This window comes from Galeopterus variegatus, unplaced genomic scaffold (genome assembly GCF_000696425.1).
Source record: "Galeopterus variegatus unplaced genomic scaffold, G_variegatus-3.0.2 Scaffold446, whole genome shotgun sequence".
Classification (NCBI taxonomy): domain Eukaryota; kingdom Metazoa; phylum Chordata; class Mammalia; order Dermoptera; family Cynocephalidae; genus Galeopterus; species Galeopterus variegatus.
In genome coordinates, this window is record NW_007726557.1 from 31,093 (window position 1) to 50,699 (window position 19,607).

The window sequence follows — 19,607 nt, forward strand, 5'->3', positions numbered from 1 at the left end:
GCGGGGCCCGGGGACGTCTGTAGCCGCGGTCCGAGGGCCCCCGGGCTTTCCGCACCCGCCGCGCGCCGGCTCCTCCCGCCGTGGGTCCCGACAGTGAGGACGGGCTGGTGCTCCTCGCGGGAGGGGTTGGATAAATAAGTTTGTAGCGTGTCGCCGGTGGTCGTGGGTGAATGGAGCAGGGCAGGGGACCCGAGGGCTGGGCGGGGGAAGGAGGCGAGGCCGCGCCAGGGCCTCTGGGGGATTCGAGTCTGAGGACGCGATCACCTGAGAGACCTGTTGCTGCTCCTGTGACAGAGGGAAACACGGACTAGTCAGGACGGTCGTCAGAGGAGACGCTGTACTGGTTGGGGAGGGGAGGGGGCTGTCTGGCCAGGGGCTGTCCACAGAGCAGCGGTCACTTTAGCCGAGGTGCCGAGCTCTCCCCCATCTGGAGTGCACACCGGAACCAGGCCCTGAGCCCTGCACTTCTCAGGAGACATACCATGCCATCCTCTCGTACCAACCATTATGTCCATCTTACAGATGGGAACACTGAGTCTAGAGAGGTGAAATAATGTCTAAGGGCACATGGGAAGGGAAGAAGCTGACAAGAACATGGAGCCACCTGCCCAGTGACAGGAGGGCTGAAATTTCCCCAGGGCTGGGGGCCTGCAAGGCCTTACCAGTCTCCTGGAGAGTCACATGATTATCTGTGTCCTTAGGGGGCACGCTGGCTGTCCAGCCAGGACTACTGCCAGAGGCTTCCTGAAGATGGCAGTGCTCTTCGCAGACACCATGCACAAGTTCAAGCCTGTGATGGCCGCAGAGAGTTCAGTACGGGCCATGAGGAGGTGGGCTCCCGAGCAGGCACAGACAGCACCCAGCAGCCCAAGGCCACCGTTCCCAGCAGGGACCCCTCGGAGCCCCCATACTCTCTGCCACCTGAGCTCCAGCCCCCCACGAACTGCTGCATGAGCGGCTGCCCCAACTGCGTGTGGGTGGAGTATGCAGACGCCCTCCTGCAGCACTACCGAGATGGTGGGGAGCGCGCCCTGGCTGCCTTGGAGGAGCACGTGGCGGACGAGAACCTGAAGGCCTTCCTCAGGATGGAGATCAAGCTCCTCACGAGGAGTGGAGGCTGAGCCAGCCCTGCTTAACACCCTCATCCCTAGGAGCTCCAGCCCGCAGCTTCTGCTCAGGAAGGAACGGCCTCCTTTACCCGTACTCCCTTATGGGCTCTGTGTATGCAAAAGAGTAGGAGGAATTACTGACTTTCCCTGAGAATAAATGAATTCTCTGTGGTGGTAAGCAGGAGCCTTTTGCACTGTTGTCTGTAAGGCCTGTGCTGCCTCGTCAAAGAAAGCGGGTTCGGGTTAGCATCGTGCATCTGCTGAGTGCCAAAGGCCTTCAGCAACCTGGGAGGATGAAAAAAGGCCCCATTTCCTTGAATATTCAAGCGACAGTGACCCCCTGGGCCCTTTCCATGCCAGGCCCCAGTGTCCCAGAAGTCCTGGCACAGGTCAGCTCTGGTTACTCTGGGCGTGCAGCTGGGGGAGGGCCATCTGATCTTAGAACATTGCTGTGGTAAGGCCCTTGGCAGCCATGGGTGCCACAGGCAGCCTGGGAAGTGCCTTGTTGAGCTGCCATCAGTCCCCTGCTGGGGTCCTTGGGAGACACCCGGTCGAGGCCTTCAGGGATCAGCCCTCAGGGACCAAGCCCTTCCAACCCGATTAGCTATGGTCCCAAGGCAGTAGGTGGGGGTGGAAGGACCAGCAGGACTTGAGTATTAGCTCCAGGACCAGCTACCCTGCACCAGTCTAGGTGACGGCACCGTGGCACCAGGGTAGGGCATCTCAGGGCCCTCGCTGCCTGTCCCCCTTCTCCCAGTTGCCCTATTCCATGGAAGTTTGCCACCTTACACCTCTCTCCCGAGCAATTCCAAGCTCTAGTTACCAGAGGCCTGGTCAGGGCCGGGGTTAGATGTATTTATACCTATTTTATCTCCTCTTATTTAAGGGAAAACTGGGACTGTAATGCAAACTCATGGAGGGATTTTGGGCATAGGGCCTTTAAGGTAAAGCCAGCGTTTCACATGGACATAGAGACCTGTCGACACGAGTAAAACCACAAAGCTGTGGATGTGGTGACTTCCTGATGGGTAACAAGATATCTGTTAGTTCAGGCTGTCACCTTGAACAGCTAACATGTCATCATGAACCACCCAGCATTCTGGCTGGGTTTGGAGAAACATGATTGTACTGACGTGTGTCTACTAGACCCTAGACTATCAGAACATATAGTCTAACACTGTCCTCACACAGATTCAGAAATGGGAAGAGATTTTCCCCAAACACACAGCAGCATATAGAGGAGATTTATCTCAGAAAGACATAGCAAGAGGTTTTCTAATTCTCGAAAATATAAATATATAAAAGTTTTTCTGTATTTTCGACACGTCTATGTATATACGTGTGCATATGTGTATATATACATGTGTGCATGTGTGTTTGCATCCTACCCAGTGGTTCTTATGAAACTAGCCTTATTCTGGAATTTGACAGTCATGGCAAAGGCCAATGAGGCCTTGCAGTGTGAAATGTCTCCAAAAGAAGCCACTGGCCTTGCCCCTTGCAGACCTCCCTCCTGGATGTAAAACCTGGCGGCCGAGAAAGCCAGTGCAGTGTCCTTGCCAACACCACCACACAGGGACGAATCTTGTGTTCCTCCATTCCACAGGTACTTGTCGAGCGTCTGTGAAGTAGCCATGCTGGCCTGGACACTGGGACCTGGTGGAAATCCACTGCCCCATCCCACTCCAGTGTGGGAGACAGATTAGCACAAGAATTATCCAAACATGCAAACATGGTTAAGTGTGATGAAGGAAAGTTCTGGCTGCCAGGAGGTCCTATGAAATAGGCACCCTGGTTTAGTCTCAGGGGTTGCCTGAGAAGTAACCCTGGGCAGAGCTCTGAGGCTGGGGGAAGGGAAGAGGCACGGGAAGTGCACCGCACAGGGGACAGCAGGTGCAAAGGCCCTGGGGTGGGAGGGGCTTGGGGACATGGGGTGGGGGAGGTAAAAGAAGCCTGAGGAGTGGATGGGGCCAGGTTGCACAGGGGCTTCGGAGTCACAAAGGCGGGTTGTTCAGAGATCAGGAGCTGGGGAGTGCAGGACAGCAGGCAGGGCCTCTCCTCTTCCTCCTACTCCCTTTGGGAGACGTGGCTGCAGGAGGGAGCACCCCGTCCTATCCTCTCAGGCTGCTCAGGAGCACACCTCCCCTTCCTATCCCCACCCCATCTGCCTGGTGTCCTTCCTTTCTGCCCTTGACTGCACCTGATCCCCCTTTCCCCACCCCCAACGGTGGTGCCCTCCCTCAGGGCCCAGCAATCTCATTAGTGTGGCGTCAGAGAGGAGAGTCCTAAGCAGCTCACGGGCTGCAGAATAAATGCCCAGGTCAGTGCCCCACTGAGGAGATCAAGCCACTCACACCCATGGCTCCCTGAGGCCTGCCCAGTGCTCGGTGAGTAGTGACCTCCCCAAGTGGGTGAGTCCGTCTGCCCATCCACCCAGGGTGGGGAGCGAAGGGCCTTCACCCCGCAGCTGAGGTCTGGGTCTGTGGAAGTCCACCCACCACCTGTTCTTCAGGGGACGCCCAGCTGATCACCTCTAAACTGGGCCAAATGGTGGTGGTGTTGCTGCCCCAAGGCCAGTGATGATCTGGGAGTCCCAGGTCACACCCAGCCAGCTTGAGTGGGCACCAGTCACAGTCCACGAGGGGCCAGGGAAGCTCAGGCAGCAGTTTTCATGGGGTGGCATCCAATCATTGGAGCTCTGTGGGGCCCAGGGCTGCCTGCCACAGGCCCATGGCCTGGCAGGAAGCAGCCTGGCTGGGCCTACACCATCTGGGATGTGAGTTGTGGCTGCTGTGGGTCTCAGCAGGCAGGACCACTGGGCTTCTGCACCCCGGTTCCTTCCAGGCTGGTGCTGGTCCCAGGGACAGAGGCTGAACCTTAGGGAGGGAAGGCGGCATGGTGATTCCACTCCAATCCCAGTGCCCAGGCACAAACCACAGCGCATTCCTCCCTGGAATGGGGCCACCTGTCCTTGCCGCCTGGTCATCTTAGCCCTGATGCACTAGCAAACCGCTGGTGGTGGCCTCAGGCTGGAGTCAGGCATCCCAGCCCAAGACCAGGGGGCAGAAAAGGGGACCCCAAGAGGTGGCCCCTGGGGCATCCTCAGGGCCAGGGGGCAGTGTTTCTTCTCCGAGTCACACACTTAGTTTCAGAACCTTCTGGCAGCACATGGGGCTTGCACCAGTCCTGGGAGATTAGGAGTCTCCCTCTGGTGTTAACAGGCTTAGAGGAAGCTGAGCTCCCCTTGGCCAAGGTCACTGGGGCTTAGGGCATCTGGGGAGAGGGGGAGGAGAGGTCACCTGGGCAGCAGGTGCAAGGACACTGGGCTCTCCAGTGTAGCTGAGGCCAGCTCAGCCACGACCAAGCCGGGCAGCTCACACCGCGCCCAGAGCAAGCTCCAAGCACAGTGAGTGGCCTGGGAATGTACCCAGCAGAGGGAAGAGCCGCCTCCTCCCTCCCTGAGCCTCAGCTTGTCCCTCTGTGAAATGGGGTCAGGAGGGCAAGGGTCACACAGCTCAGCACAGCAACCCATTCTGAGACGGCTCCTTTCTGAGGGCGCCCCTGCCTGTGCATCTTGCTCTCCTGGGTGCCTGGCTCACACTGAGAGACTCAGGGGGCCTCCATGTATGGGTGGACGGTGCTGACAGCATCCCATGCCCGAAGGATAGGCAATAAACACACAATGACGAGGGAATAAGTAAGATGAGCAGGGCTGGCCAGGTGGCTCCCTTGGGAGAGTGCGGTGCTGAGAACACCAGGGTCAAGGGTTCGGATCCCCGCACTGGCCAGCTGCCAGAAACAAGCAAACAAAAAGGTGAGCAGAGATAGGCACACGCTCGTGAACAAGCCAGGAATTTGTGCTGATATCTGACATGAAGAAGTAAATCAGGGCACCAGGGCACAGAGTCAGGGAAGGCCTCCCCGAGAGGGGACCTGAAAGGCTGAGGGGCAGGAAGGGAGCGCCAGCAGCAGGCTCTCTGCAGAGCCTGGAAGGCAGGAAGGTGGCTCACGTGGGCCTCATTCCAGTCCCAGCAGGAGCTCCCAGAGGGCTTCCGCAGAGTGATTCAGACTTTGACCATGCTACTGTGGGGTTGGGGATGCAAGGCAAGGAGGAGAGGGGTCGCAGGCATAGAGGGGTCATGGGGTCGTCAGAATCACCTGCAAGAGGAGGTGGTGAGAGGTCCAGGTTTAGGGCATGTCATGGGCGGGAGGGTGGGTCTGCTGTGGATTGGACGTGTGGGTGGGTACGAGGGGGCCCGGGCTGCAAGGGAGATGCCTGAGTTGTGTGTGGCCGATGGTGGGACAGAGGTGTCCACCAGGGAGACAGGAGAATGACAGTGCTGGGTGGGCCCCAAGTGGAGAAGGCAGGCCAGCACCCCCAGGTTGGGGACTGCTGTCCGGACCACATCGAAGGATGGCAGGGTGGGTCTCATGTCTCGGCTCCTTTGCTCTGGTGGGTTGAGACCCCTATGGGGGGCTGGAAGCAGAAAGGCTGACTGGGACCCTGGCCTGGCTTGCCCCAGCGCACAGTGTGAGGGAAGCCAAGGGTCTCCCTGCCTCTGCCATCCTGGCCATGAACCTGGAGCCACCCAAGGCCGAGTTCCGGCCAGCCACCAGGGTGATTGGAGGACCCGTCACACCCAGGAAAGGGCCTCCCAAATTTAAACAGCGGCAAACCAGGCAATTCAAGAGCAAGCCCCCCAAGAAAGGCGTCCAAGGGTAAGCAGAGCTGCGGGAAGGGACAGAGGGGAGGTGGGGGCTGGGGAAGGGATTCAGCCACTTCCCTGGCTGAGGGTGGTTCCCATCCTCATAACTGGGGGCCTGAGCAGGGATGCAGGAGGGGAGAATGGGGACTGGGGGTTCCTGTCGTCCACATCCTCTGCTGGCTGGGCCCCCAGCCTGGTGCCTGGTCTCCTAGGAGGGCTGGGTCCCGACCTCGGGCCTCGGGCAGACCGAGCCAGTGCTCCTCACTGCTCTGCCCTTGCAGGTTCGGGGACGACATCCCTGGGATGGAAGGCCTGGGAACGGGTAAGACTGTGCTAGCACCAACCCAGGGGTCTGCGCACGTCCCCCCAGGCACGCCCGGAGCCCCCACAACCCTCACAGCCGCCAGCCCCTGTTCACACTTAGAGCACTGCCCCTTCCCCAGCCTGCTCCTCCTTTCTTCCCCCAACATCAAGCTTCAGTTTCCCTGAAACGAGGTGCTTCCCATTTGGTGGATTCACCAGGTGCTTGGGTGAGGGGTCTGGAAAAAGAGACACCTTGCTTCCCCCGCAGCAAGGCCCACCCTCGCCCCATCTCCTCCCTGGGCCTGCACCTGCGCTCTCCCCGGAGCCACTGCGTCCTGGGAGGAGGGCTCTCCACCTAGGACCTGCTGTTACCCTTGGCAAATCTCGGGTCTTCACTTGGGATGTGGGAAATGGCCATGGGGATGGGGTGATCCCCGGCCCTGGGACCCTCCCTGACCCACGGGCCCCCTTTTCCCGCAGACATCACGGTCATCTGCCCGTGGGAGGCCTTCAACCACCTGGAGCTGCACGAGCTGGCCCAATACGGCATCATCTAGCACCAGGTCCTCGCCCTGCTGCCCTCTGCAAACCCTGCTCAGGATTCCTGTCAAGGAGCCCCCACCCCTAGCGCAGGTCACACCTGGACACCAGGTGCGGCAGTGACCCCAGGCCCCCAACACCAATTACCCAGAGCCCACCACTCCCCCCAGGACCCCCTCTCCAGGCTGGCCAGGCCCTGCTTATCTTCCAGAGACAGGGGCCCACCCCGCTCAGGTCTGCCCTTGAAGTGGGTCTGGGAGTCTCCCCTCTCAGGGAGAGGGGGCGGAGACCCCAGCCCGGAAGCCCAGTAGATCCCAGATACTGCCTCCTCATGGCTGGAGAGGCAGGGCGGGGGCCCCCGGAGTGCCCCCCGCACCCCAGGCCCCCATCTTGCCCATCAAGGATGAGGAGAAGCTCCGTGTCCCCACAGCCCTTCCCAGATGGGTGAGCTTGGTGGGACATGGGGCTTGTCCTGGGGTACGGTGAGAGAAGGAGGCCCCTCCACCCTCATCACACCAGCTCTCTAACACCACAGCCACCCTTGCTGTACCCGTCTCAAAGTAAAGTCAGTGTGCCCTCACTTGTCTGGGGCGTGTCTGTGAGTGTCACCTTGGCAGGAGGGGAGGGTGGGGCAGGAGGGGCGGGCCAGGCCGAGGGGAAGAAAGCTTGTGAGATCACCCCTCACTGGGCCTCAGTAGCCGGCCCTGTCCCAGTCAAGGCAGGGCCTGGACGCACTCCCAGTGGCCGTGGTCAGCGAGGTGTGTGGGTGGACAAGGCCCGGCACCAGCACACGCTGCAAGGCAGGAGCTTGGATCCCCACCCTGCAGGTGAGGAAACTGAGGCACAGAGAGCCAGGCAACTTGCTCAGATCACCCAGCCAAGCCATCCTTAGGCAGTGCCTACTGGGCCCGGGACTTCCACTCCCAAGAGGGGCCAAGCGCAAGCATGTGCTGCCTTTGTACAACAGCCAGGGCGCTCAGGAGGTCCCTCTGCCGTTCCACTCACACGAAAGTCACACACAGGCCACGCTGACCCTGGTGTAGGCGGAGCCCGGCTGACCTGGGGATGAGCCTGGGGGCTAGGGATTTCCCCGCCTTGATCTGGTGGAGGGTCCACAGGTGTGTAGATAAGTGAGAATTCTCACGCTGGCTGGCCGGCTGGCTCAGTTGGTTAGAGCTGGCGCTGATAACACCAAGGTCCACGGTTTGATCCCTGTACCAGCCAGTCGCAAAAAAAAAATAATAATAATAATTCTCACACTGAAGATGGGTGCAGTTTACTGTATGAATTAATGATACACCTTAATATTTACTACCCCTGCAAAAGCACACTGTGATAACCGGAAAGGGGGAAGCAGCCCCAGGGGAGAGAGGTGCCAGCTGTGGTGTGGAGATGGGGACCTGGCGGGGGGGTGCTGGAAGTGGGACTCAGAGGTAGTGGCTCCGGACCAAGATTTCATCCAGCCCCCTCCCCTCCTTGTTCTTCCTGCCAGGCTGACACCCTCGGTGGGAGGCACACATGGCCAGACACTCAGACCATGGCTGGGTCTGTGAGCAAGCGGGCGGGGACTACTTAGCTGAGTCAGGCAGCAAAGGGCTCCGGAAACCAGAGTGAAATCAGGGAGTCCATTCTGGCCTGGCCCTCAGGGAAGGGGGACTCTGGGGTACTGGTGGCTCAGCAGGTGGAAGAGGCCCAGGCGTCGAAGGTCACATCCATGAGCACCCCACGGTGGGTGACTCTGACACTGTCCCTGGGAGGGGAGGCCCATGCCCTCAGGGAAGGGGGACTCTGGGGTACTGGTGGCTCAGCAGGTGGAAGAGGCCCAGGCGTTGAAGGTCACGTCCATGAGCACCCCACGGTGGGTGACTCTGACACTGTCCCTGGGAGGGGAGGCCCAGACCGCATCCTAGGGCCCCCGCCTTTCATCCCAACTGCTGGGGAAAAAGCAGCACAGTCAGCCCCGGGAGGGTTTAGCAGAGAGCTGGGCACCAGGTCTAGGGCTCCGATGGACAGCTCCAGCCTCCCTGACAGCTGCCACCCTCTTGCGGATATCAAGGGCTCTAATCAGCTGGGTGGCCAGCAGGAGCTCCACCCCCTGCACCACCACAACCACGATCATGTAGCTGCCTATGGCTGAGAGATTCCCATGCAGCCACTGCCGGAGTGGGGGCCCACAGCCCTCCAGGTACACCACTCTCTGAGCTGCGTCCTTGTCCAGGCCCAGGACCCCGAAGCCGCACTGGTCGTTGATAGAGGCTCCGTCTTCCTGGGGATTGATGCAGCAGGAAGCAGGAAGGCTGCAGGCCTGCACACCAGGAGAGCTGCAGTTAAAGTACCTGCAGGAGCACGCAGGTGTCAGCTCTGGAGGGAGGACCTGCTCCTCCTGGACCAGGCACCGAGCTGAATGTCTGCTACCCACCCTCAAACTTCCATGGCCACACACAGGCACAGGCACACGCAGGCACACGCACCGAGCTGAATGTCTGCTACCCACCCTCAAACTTCCATGGCCACACACAGGCACAGGCATACGCAGGCACATACACACACACAGCACAGGCACATATGCACACAGGCATACATGTACATATACACACACACAGTACCCAGCTGTCTATCCCTGTGCCTGGCAGCCCTCTTCACTGAGGGCAGGTGTAGCGGACATGCTGGCTAGAAGGGAAATACTCAGTGAGACGGTTGAAGGGGAGACAAGCATTTGATGGGGGTGGGAGTGAGAGGACCGTGCTCAGTGTACGCTGAGGAGGTAGACTGAGCTCTGGTGGGAGCTCTGGAACGTTTGTGGGTCGTAGAGGAACAACAAGGGCGCGAGAGGCAGTCCTGGGCAGTGACAGAGGCTGGGGGCTGGGGAGGAGCCTGTCAGGGGCTGGGGAGTGCTGCTCTCATCGCAGGCCCCTGCTTCAGGGAGCCCTCGGTCCCTTAGCCTTACATTGCATCCAGGGCCCTGCACACAGGCCCAGGCTTTGGGGGCCTGGACGTGGCCTTTCTGGACCCCCCAAGCAGACCTGCAGGCTGGTCCCCCACACTGGTCCTCCCAGGCACTGTCGCAGCTGCCAGCAGAGCTTGCTGCCCTGAGGCAGGAGAGGTGCTACCATAAGCCCTCCCGGAGCTGCCACTCATCCAAAGCCGCATGTGGCCAGCAAGCAAGAGCAGCCTTGTGGACTCTGTGTGGGGTGCCTGGTGTGCGGGAGGGCCCAGCATGCTTTGGCCACCATTGGTACAAATGGCCAGTACTTAAAGAGTCTCCATTGACTCCATCTCTTGTGGTTGGGTGCTCCTGCAAGCACATACAAGAAGGTGGCGGGAGGGAACACACGCCATCTGTCCTGGCTTCGCATGAACAGGTGCCGCTGGGGCGTCTGTGCCCCCACCGGCACTGGGGGAAACAGCAGAGCAGGTCACCTCGAGCAGCACACAGAGAAATGCTGTGTCGTGTCCCCAAACAGACAACGTGTGATCCCACGTGCACATGCACACATGCACTCACACTCACGCACAGGCGCACAAGTGCACACACATGCACTCACACGTGTGCACACATACTCACACACACGCACAGGTACGCACACACGTGTATACATGTGCACACGTGCACCTGCACATGCACTCGCAGACCCACACATGCACACAGGGAAACCATTGTAATGAATGGCATCCTGGATTGACCTGAAAGCTATTTTCTTTTCTTTTTTTTTTTTTGTGACTGGCCGCGCTCAGCCAGTGAGTGCACCGGCCATCCCTAGACAGGATCCGAACCTGCGGCGGGAGCTCTGCTGCGCTCCCAGTGCCACACTCTCCCGAGTGCACCACGGGGTCGGCCCTAAAAGCTATTTTCACTTGATATTGAGATGTCTTGTGTGATGAAAGAGAAAGTGGCCCTCTGAGTCTGCTGGCTGGTGTCCACACTGGGGTCCCTGTGTCTGTGGCCCTGGCAGAGACTGCAGGGAGGCTGGGGCCTGAAAGTCGGCCATAGGGGCCCGTTCAGGCTCTGAGCCTGTGGACCAGGGAGAGGCAAGTGCCCATGCAGCTCAGTGTGTGTGCACATGTGTGTGAGTGTCCGGGACTACATGTATGGGCATGTTTGTGTATGTGCGTGAGGCTGCATTCTGTGTGTGCACATGAGGACATGTGTGAGTGTGCACGTCTGTGTGTATACACAAGTGCACGTGCATGACTGTGCACATGTAAAACCCATGACCATGAGAGGTACGTGTGTGTGTGCACGTGCATGTGTGCTCACACGTGAGCATGTGCAGTGTGTGCACGCATGTGAGCGTGTACATGTGAGCGTATGTGTGGCCTGGCCTCCCCTCCAGCCCCAGGGAACCTGCTGGCTGCCGGGGCACCCCCTTCCCTCAGCTGCCAGGCACTCACAGGTTCTGCTGCCAGTCCTGGTAGGATGCCGCCCCGCAGCACTGCAGCCCCAGCTGGACTTGGTCGAGGAGGAAGCGCAGGTCTGGGTCTTCCTGGTAGTGGGTGATGGCCATGCGTAAGGTGTGCTCCAGGCTGTCCTGCAGTGGGCCCCAGAGGGCCACCACCAGAGCCCCCACCAAGGCTTCGAACACCAGGAAAGCAAGGACAGCCCCGGAGAAGCAGCGCAGCAGGCAGGTGTTCTCGCAGAGGGCACCCAGGCAGCCAGCCAGGCTCACAGCACTGACTGCCAACCCCCCCAGCACCAGCCCCAGCATGGGGTCTGTGGGCAGGGGACCTCCCCAACCACTTTCCAGAGACCCCTTGACAGCCAGGCCCCAGAGCCCTATGGCCAGTGTCAGCAGGCCCAGCAGGGAGAAGAGGGTGTTGGACAGGAAGATCAGATACTTGACACAGCTGCTCCCCATAGGGAGGGAGGGGGCCGGGTCTCCCCCAAGGCCTCTCCTGGAGACCTGGCACTTGGCCCCAGGAGGACAGCAGCTGCAGCCCCAGGCTCCCGCCTGGTCCTCACAGGGCGCTGGACCTGGGCAGCTTGAAGTGGGTAGACTCTTCACGGAGGATGCCAGCTCCTGGCCTGCTGTGTCCTGCAGAGGGACGAACAGGGAGACCTCGCTGGGGAGACCACTCACTCAGATCCCATGACAATGGGCAAGGGATGAAAGCTCATGAGCAAGGGGTCAGGAGGAACCATGGGGCAGAGCCCTCGAGGGGTGGGAGGAAGCTGGGCGAGGGAGGCGGAGGGGAGACTTAGAGACCTGGACAGCCAGGGGCCTTTCGGGCTTGTCCTGCTAGGCTGGGCAAGGGACAGTGAAGGTCCCAGCTCTGCCACCTGCAGATTTGTGGGCCCCAGCCTCTGTTAGAGCAGGGTGGCTCACTTGGGAGAGCGTGGTGCTGATAACACCAAGTCATGGGTTAAGATCCCCTTACCAGTCATCTTTAAAAAAAAAAAAAAAAAGATCAGAGTGGTGACCACGTCCTGCAAGGTCCGTGGTGAAGACCAAGTAAAGCGGTGCCCAATAAATGTGCCGCCTCCCCTCCCCCTCCCGTGTGATGGATGGGCTGACTCTGGTCTCACCCATATCAGGGCTCCTGACTTTCCTGCCGTGCAGGCAGGGCTGACTTCCCTGAGTTTGAAGCAGCCTCTTTTTGGACCGGTCTGAAAGGGCCTGCAGCACTGACCTTGCGTGGTCACAGGAGGGGCTGCCCACCCAGGCCAGGAGGTGGAGGCCCACCAGGCAGAGGGGCTGGCCCATATGGCCGTCCTTTCTGCCTCCCCCTCTGAAACCAGCCCCGATGCCCTGGGATCCATCCTGACGGCCCCACTAACTGAGCCCCCGCTGAGCATGGATGTAGTGCTGGGCCCTGCCACGGAGGACACAGCAATGGACAGGCTACAGCCCTGCCCACCAGGCTCCCAGGGCAGGGAGAGGGCGGCGGGTGACCAGGGAGACCATCTGTGGGATGCGGGGACTTCCAAGGGGCCTGCCTCGTCCGCTGGCTGGACACTCAGCTGGTCAAGCAGGTGTGTGAGGAGCTTTCTGGTCTCCCTCTGCTGGGGAGGAGGCAGCCCCGCAGGTGCCCCGTTCTGCTGGTGACAAAGTTTGATTTGAGGGAAGAATGAAGAAGCTGTGGCCATGTGCCCCAGCAAGGATCCCCTTCCAATCCAGTTTTGGCAGAAAGAAGCTGTTCCTTGACCCCCAATGTCTGCCTCTGCCGTGATGGCTCATTTATTCTGAACTCAGAGCAGAGGAGAGGAGGGTTATTTATCAGACCCCCAGTCCCCAACAATTCAGTAGGAGCAAAAGGACAAGTTGCTAGTACCAGGTTGGCCAGACTGGGGCTATCGGAGGCCACAGGCATCCACAGCCAGCTGAGGGATGTTTGCTTTCACCCCCTCTGCTCCCAGAGCCAGAGGTAGCCCCCCAGATCCTTAGGGACACCCGCCATATCCTGTGACCAGAGGCCGGAGCTGGGATGGGAGAACCACAGCTGGGGGGTGGTGCCTGGCTAGTAAAGCCCCCAACCACAGTCTTAGCTGTGCCTCTGTTGGCATCCACCTGATGCCAAGCCCCCGTGCACGAGGCCTGTGGAGGTGCAGGAGACAGGGTGGGCAAGAACCCGGCCCAGGGGCATCCCAGGGGACTTCAGGGCTGGGGAATATCCCCACCTCAGGGGCGAGGCCGCTGGGGCACTGGGTTACCTGGGACAGCAGGGGGCTCCTTTCACCCTCTTCCATACTCCGTGTCCCGCTGGGGCACTGGGTTACCTGGGACAGCAGGGGGCTCCTTTCACCCTCTTCCATACTCCGCATCCGGGAGGGCAAGCTCCGTAGCGCCGGCACTAAGACAGGTGCGCTGGTCCCTCTGCAGCGGGGCTGGGGACGCAGGGGCTGGTGCTGACTGTGTCCCTGGTGGCTCTGTGAACCGTGCAGCCCAGGGAATGGGGAGCACGAGCCCCAGCCGGATGCCAAGTGGATCATGTGAGGAGTCGCATGTTAGGGCTTAGGGCAGCTTCTGCTTGTCGAGACACAGACGGTCTTGCTTCTTGGCCCCAAATTCTTGGCCTTGGCTCTGCAGATCCCCTAAGATCTGTACAGGCATGACTCAGGTGAGACTGTTTGGGTGCAGGCCTCAGCTCTGCAGGTTCAGTGGCTGCTCCATCAGCACCCCCAGGGGGTCCGACACCCACAAATGGGTTCACAGCAACAATCCCAGGAGACCCACCAGCAGCCTAAGTGCCAATTTATTCCCCCAGTTTGTTCATCGCAATAACAAAATGCAGTGTTCACCTGCCGGAGCACGTCCTCCTGGTTTTAAGTACATGGGCTCGGGGCTCCCCCACCCTCTGAGCTTCTCAGGAGCAGGACTTTGTCGTGGTCACCATTGTATCCCAGTGCCTGGAAGGACCCCAGCCACACAGTCACCATGTGGACCGAAAGTGTGCTCTGAGGCTCTCTAATGCTGGACCCCCCACCCACCACTAACTCCATGCGACCTTGGGCACACCTCATCCCCAGGACTCGCTGGCTCTATTTGGGATACGTGCAAGGTGCAGATGTGCATGTCAAAGTTGTTGTGGGCTTGCGGAACCTCTGGAGGCCTTGTGGGAAGAGAATTCCTGGAGACCCTTTACACATGTGCTTTGGTGACCAGAGAAAGGGTGACCTCCCAGATCCACCGCATGCCCTGTGCTGTTTCCACCACCCCTCCCCCCACTGGTGTTTCAGCTTCTTTTGTTGGAATTCAAGGCCCAGCTTCTCATCTTGGCTGTATCCATCCAACATTGTTCTTGCTCTTACCTTACAATCCGGCCACATGGGCTGCTTGCTGGCCCCACATGGCTGGCGCTTGTGGGCTCCCAACCTATGTCATCACCTGAAGTCCCCTCACAGCCATCTCTGTGTCCTGAGCCAGGGTCAGACCACCTCCCCCACAAAGGCCTCCTCCTGGCCAGCGAGCAGCAGCCCACCCTCCTCACTTTTCCATGTCTGCTATACTGTGCTCGACCCTGCTTTACTTGGTAGTAACCTCTGTTCTCGCTTCCCATCCCCACACCAGCTCCCCACAGAACAATCACCCAGCTGAGCTCAGCCCAAGGCCTGATCTGCAGAAGTGGCTGTTGTTTTAAGACCCCAAGTCTTAGGATAGTTTGTTACGCAGCACTATGGTGATGATAGACAACTGATACAAGCGTTTATTATAAGCCAGGGACTGTTCTGAACCCTGGCAGCACGGCCGTGAAGAAAACTAATGATCATCAAGAGCTTATATTCTTGTACAGGGGGAAGTCATAAAATAAGCAAAGAGAGAGGTAAACATATACATGACCATATTATACATGCCAATCGTGTTATGAAGCAAAGTCAGGAGGGTAAGGTGTGCTGAGGGCGGGGGTGTCTCCTATTAGGCAGCTTAGGAGGGCCTCACTGTAAAAGGACGTCTGACTCCTACGTGCATACCCGAAAGAATTGAAAGCAGGCATTCAAAGAAAACTTGTACACCCATGTGCATCGCAGTGCTAGTCATCACGGTTAAAAGGTGGAAGCCACCCAAAATATCTGTCAACTGATGCATAAGTAAATTGAGGTCTATCCATACAATGGAATATTATTCAGCCATGAAAAAGAATAAAGTTCTGACACTTGCTACAACATGGATGGACCTCAAAAACACTATGATAAGTGACGTAAGCTGGGCACAAAAGGTCACATCTTGTATATTTCCATTTATGTAAAGTATTTGGAACAGGTAAATCCATAGACACAGAATGCAAACTGGGAATTGCCAGGGACTGGAGCTGGGGGGAATGGGGATCCATGGCTTAATGGGTACAGCTTTCCTTTTGGGGTGGTGAAAATGTTTTGGAACTAGAGAGAGGCGGTGGTTGTACATCATTGTGAATGTACCGGGTGCTACTGAATCGTAGACCTTAAGATAGCTAATGTTACGAGAATTTCATCTCAACTAAAGCTTTCATTCTTATTGTTTTTTTTGCAGCTGGCATGTATGGGGAACCAAACTCTTGACCTTGGTGTTCCGAGCCTGTGCTCTAACCAACTGAGTCAAGCGGCCAGCCCTCATCTCAATTAAAGAAGAAAGAAGACACTTAAGAAGGAACCTGAGCATGTGAAGGAACAAGTCATGGGTTTTCTCTGGCTCAGTCCCCAAGAGGCCGGCTCTGGGGGAGATCACTGCGTGGGAAGTCGACAGGGTCTGCCCTTGGGATCAGGGTCTGCGGGCAGCAGAGTTGGGTGAAGGGAGAAGGTGAGCTGTCACAGGTCACAACAATGGTCCTGGTAGGTCCGTGAGGAGCTGTGGAGCTGGGATTGCCCTGCAGAGTTGTCCCCGGTGGGACAAGGGGCTGGGCTGTTGTACCCATCGGCTGTCATTGGGCCTGGGCCACTTGAGGAAGGGACTGTGATCTTGGGCGAGGCAGCTCTCTTCATACACAGAACTCAACCTAGAGCTTCTAGCCACCTACACCCTCTGTGTTGGGAAGTGCATGCTTTGTCACTGTGATCTTGGGCGAGGCAGCTCTCTTCATACACAGAACTCAACCTAGAGCTTCTAGCCATCTACACCCTCTGTGTTGGGAAGTGCATGCTTTGTCCCAGGCGGGGGTCCTGGCGGTGCATGCCAGTACACGCTGCACTGATGGAAGGGGGCAAGTGTTTCCAGCACCAGTGCAGTGCCTTAGCGGGATTAGTGGGAGCACGCCGGGCAGGCTTGAGGGTGGAGGCTGCATGGCTGTGCAGGGCACGTGGCAGCCAGTGGCAGGAGAGACAGCAGTGAGGTGACAGGGATCATGTGGGGCCTCACAGGCCACACTGAGGTCTTCAGATCTTACTCCGGGGAGACAATGGAGGTTGCTGAGAAACGAAGCTCCTCTCTGTGATCACTCAGTCGGCTGTGCTGCAGGAAGGATGTTGGAGCAAGGATTAGAGCTGGGGGATGGACCTCCATCTCCAACTTTTACTCTCCTTTTCCCCAACAGTGACAAACCCAGACATTATCAGTTCCTGCATCCACCTCCATGGCCAGGCTCTCACGGTGATGGTGACAGATCCTCTACCTCCATCTCAGTCCTGTCCTCATATTGGGTAACATTTGAATGAAATTATACTTGTCAATGACTGTACGGGATGAATTGTGTTCCCCCCACTACCACAGAATGTGACTCAGATATGGGGCCTTTAAAGTCCCTCAGGGTGGGCTCTAATCCAATGTCCTTACAAGAAAAGGTAATTGGGGGAACACTTACTGTACTTTATAGAATAAGTTGTCTGATTCTAGAATTGCAATAAAACCAATTGAAATCTTTAAATTTGTTGTAATGTCCTTTGACAGATCTAGTGACCACTGAGGGACCTGAAGGAGGCTGCTAATGACTTCAAGACCCCTTGGGGAAGGCAGAAAAGACACTGCTAACCCCTTTTTCTTCAGGGGGTGGAACACTGTCTTCCTCAAGGAGCCCTGAGAGTCGTGAGGGGGTCCCCTCAGGTCTCAGCTCTTCTCTCTTTGCCTTTTTGGCCTCTGGGGTACCGAGGGTTGGGTGCACTGTGAGAGCATGAATGTGGGGTACCAAGGGTTATTTTGCATTGTGAGAATGCATCTGATCTTGGGGAACCACGGGTTGGTTTGTGCTCTGGCAGGGCACATGACCTTTGGGTTTGTGGCTGACAAGTCATTGGTAAAAAGGGACGCGTTTAAAGGTAACTGATGAATAGAAAAAAAAAAAACAACAACAGAAGGTAACTGACATTGGCTGCAGTAAGTGGTTGTTACTGCAGGGGCTGTGAACTCTGGCTTTTGAAATTTGCGGGTATGCGGGTTCTTTGTTTTTCTTTTCTTTTTTTTCAATGTATAAAGAAATGAGGTTTATTTTTTGCAGTTTTGGAGGCTGGGAAGCTCAAAGTCCAGGCAGCACATCTGGTGAGGGCTGTCTTTTGGGTGGGAACTCTCTGCAGAGTGCCAGGGTGATGCAGGCAATCACCCGGCAAGGATGGCCTGATGGCCTCGGCAAGAGCAGTTTTTTTTTTTTTTTTCTTGTGCACTTAGGTAAGGGAGACCTCAAGTGTCTGGCTGGATCAGACAGAAACTGGAAAATGAGCCAAAGCCATGTTAGCTTTGAAAAAACCAAGATCCACCATCAGAATGTGATCCTAATTTCTAAAGATCTGAGTACTCTGCCTTCTGGTATGCCTGCCTGTTTCATGTTTAAGAATAAAGGCCATGGAAGCTGCAGATATTTACAAAAGTGGCAAAATCTTACTAAAAATAATTCATATTACAATGGCCATTATGTAGAACATTCCTGATGAACAACGCTGTCCTTTAAGACCGATTAGTCCCCTCCCACAAGCAGCCACTGCTTTCCAGTTAGTCCGGTTCTTTGTCCTGAGAACTTGGCTTGACTTTCTGCCTGTTGGGGGCGTGTGCAGGTAGCCAACCAAAAGATTGGGAACCCCAGGGATATGGCGGGACGGAAAGACAGGTTGCGCCCCGTTTGCGACTAGACCAACTGTTCCAGCTCTCAAGGCATTATCTAAGTCTTTCTTTTGATTGTTTTTGGGAATGGCTCTGGGTCTTGGAAGGGCTAAAGTGCATTTAAAAATAAGGGCACACAAACTGGCCCACCCAGAAGTTTCTAAAAAGATTTCAAAAAGATTTTATTATATCTTTAAAAGGCTGTTCACAGAAGATTAAATGAAGAGCTTAAGTTACTAATTGATGAGATCTCACCCCAAAGGCAAAAGAGAGCTGAAATATTTCTAAAAGTTAGGCCCTCAGGACAAACATGCAGAGAAAACACTTTCTTTGCTCTGCTCCATACTGTGCTCCCCCCACACTCCCCAAGGAAATAATCTAATTAAGAAATAAGCTAAATTGGAAAGACTGACTGTGGAACTAAATTGCAACCCAGGGCCGGCCTGTGGCTCACTCGGGAGAGTGTGGTGCTGATAACACCAAGGCCACGGGTTCGGATCCCTATATAGGGATGGCCGGTTTGCTCACTGGCTGAGCGTGGTGCTGACAACACCAAGTCAAGGGTTAAGGTCCCCTTACTGGTCATCTTTTAAAAAAAATTGCAACCCAAATACAATTTCCTCTTTTTTTTTTTTTAAAGATGACCAGTAAGGGGATCTTAACCCTCAACTTGGTGTTGTCAGCACCATGCTCTACCAAGTGAGCCACAGGCCAGCCCTCCAAATACAACTTTCTGATGTTTAGCTGGCTATTTTGAAACTCTTTGTAAAAAACCTTACATCTGTAAGGGGAATCTCCATTTATAAAGGCATCTCCCTCTCTGCACCTAAACCACTAGAAACTTTTGCAAAGAAGACATTGACTTAAACTTTACGTGGCAAACCTTACCTTTGTTTAAATTGCTTTTTCCAGACACCTTGTCTTAACTGGGCCTTTACCTATACCTTCCTTTGTTTGTGCAAATAATACTGCTTAGATCTAAGTTATGTAAACTGTCTACCTTGCTTAATATGGGAGCTGTCCCTTTGGTTTTTAAAAATTCTTTAAATTTTCTTTTTTTGGAGGCTGGCCTGTAACAGGAATGAAACCTGGACCCTAGTGTTATCCACACCATGTTCTAACCAACTGATGAGAGCCATTTCTTTGGAAGAAAAGTTTAGAGTTGACTGGCTAGCAATTGCTTGGGGTCATGGAATGGGTGATTGAAGGATTGATAGTCTAATGTGGGAAAGTATTTAAAAACTGGCAAATGAAGAACCTTAATGAAAGCTGTAAGATTAGCTTCTGTCTGTGTGTGCATATGTCTACACATCCATACGTGTTATATGTATGTGATATTTCTCTACCAAAATATATGAAAGAGCTCTAATTAATTGGCTTTAAAAAAGTAGGCTTAGGGGCTGGCTGGTGGCTCACTTGGGAGATCATGCGTACTGGCCAGCTACCAAAAAATTTTTAGGGCTGGCCCCGTGGCTCACTCGGGAGAGTGCGGTGCTGACAACACCAAGGCCACG

The 19,607-nt window shown here is 56.3% G+C and overlaps 3 protein-coding genes across 3 annotated transcripts; 2 read left to right on the top strand and 1 right to left on the bottom strand.

The window, feature by feature from the left end:
- Positions 1–3: 3 nt before the first annotated feature.
- OXLD1 (oxidoreductase-like domain containing 1) lies at positions 4–1,293 on the top strand (the record flags this gene model as incomplete). The annotated part of the gene is made up of 2 exons (XM_008568844.1): positions 4–93; positions 702–1,293. Coding segments are annotated over 2 exons (510 nt in total), but the record flags the coding sequence as incomplete, so codon positions are not given.
- A 4,389-nt stretch (positions 1,294–5,682) lies between these two features.
- Positions 5,683–6,675, top strand: PDE6G (phosphodiesterase 6G, cGMP-specific, rod, gamma). Its single transcript, XM_008568825.1, has 3 exons — positions 5,683–5,828; positions 6,097–6,137; positions 6,599–6,675. The coding sequence occupies exons 1-3, from the start codon at positions 5,683–5,685 to the stop codon at positions 6,673–6,675; spliced, it is 264 nt and encodes an 87-aa protein (XP_008567047.1).
- A 1,937-nt stretch (positions 6,676–8,612) lies between these two features.
- TSPAN10 (tetraspanin 10) lies at positions 8,613–13,343 on the bottom strand. The gene is made up of 3 exons (XM_008568845.1): positions 13,308–13,343; positions 11,051–11,691; positions 8,613–8,994 (listed from the first exon to the last, which is right to left on the bottom strand). Exons 1-3 carry the CDS (start codon positions 13,341–13,343, stop codon positions 8,613–8,615), a joined length of 1,059 nt encoding a protein of 352 aa, XP_008567067.1.
- Between the last annotated feature and the right edge of the window lie 6,264 nt (positions 13,344–19,607).

What these genes read in the sequence shown, in the direction of transcription:
- PDE6G (XM_008568825.1), top strand. Translation starts at nt 5,683, where the DNA reads ATGAACCTGGAGCCACCCAAGGCCGAGTTCCGGCCAGCCACCAGGGTG. An exon ending in CCCAAGAAAGGCGTCCAAGG is followed by an intron (nt 5,829 to 6,096) that starts GTAAGCAGAGCT and finishes CTGCCCTTGCAG; the next exon opens with GTTCGGGGACGACATCCCTG. An exon ending in GATGGAAGGCCTGGGAACGG is followed by an intron (nt 6,138 to 6,598) that starts GTAAGACTGTGC and finishes CTTTTCCCGCAG; the next exon opens with ACATCACGGTCATCTGCCCG.
- TSPAN10 (XM_008568845.1), bottom strand. Translation starts at nt 13,343, where the DNA reads ATGGAAGAGGGTGAAAGGAGCCCCCTGCTGTCCCAG. An exon ending in GGAGCCCCCTGCTGTCCCAG is followed by an intron (nt 11,692 to 13,307) that starts GTAACCCAGTGC and finishes GTCCCTCTGCAG; the next exon opens with GACACAGCAGGCCAGGAGCT. An exon ending in CAGGACTGGCAGCAGAACCT is followed by an intron (nt 8,995 to 11,050) that starts GTGAGTGCCTGG and finishes GTGCTCCTGCAG; the next exon opens with GTACTTTAACTGCAGCTCTC.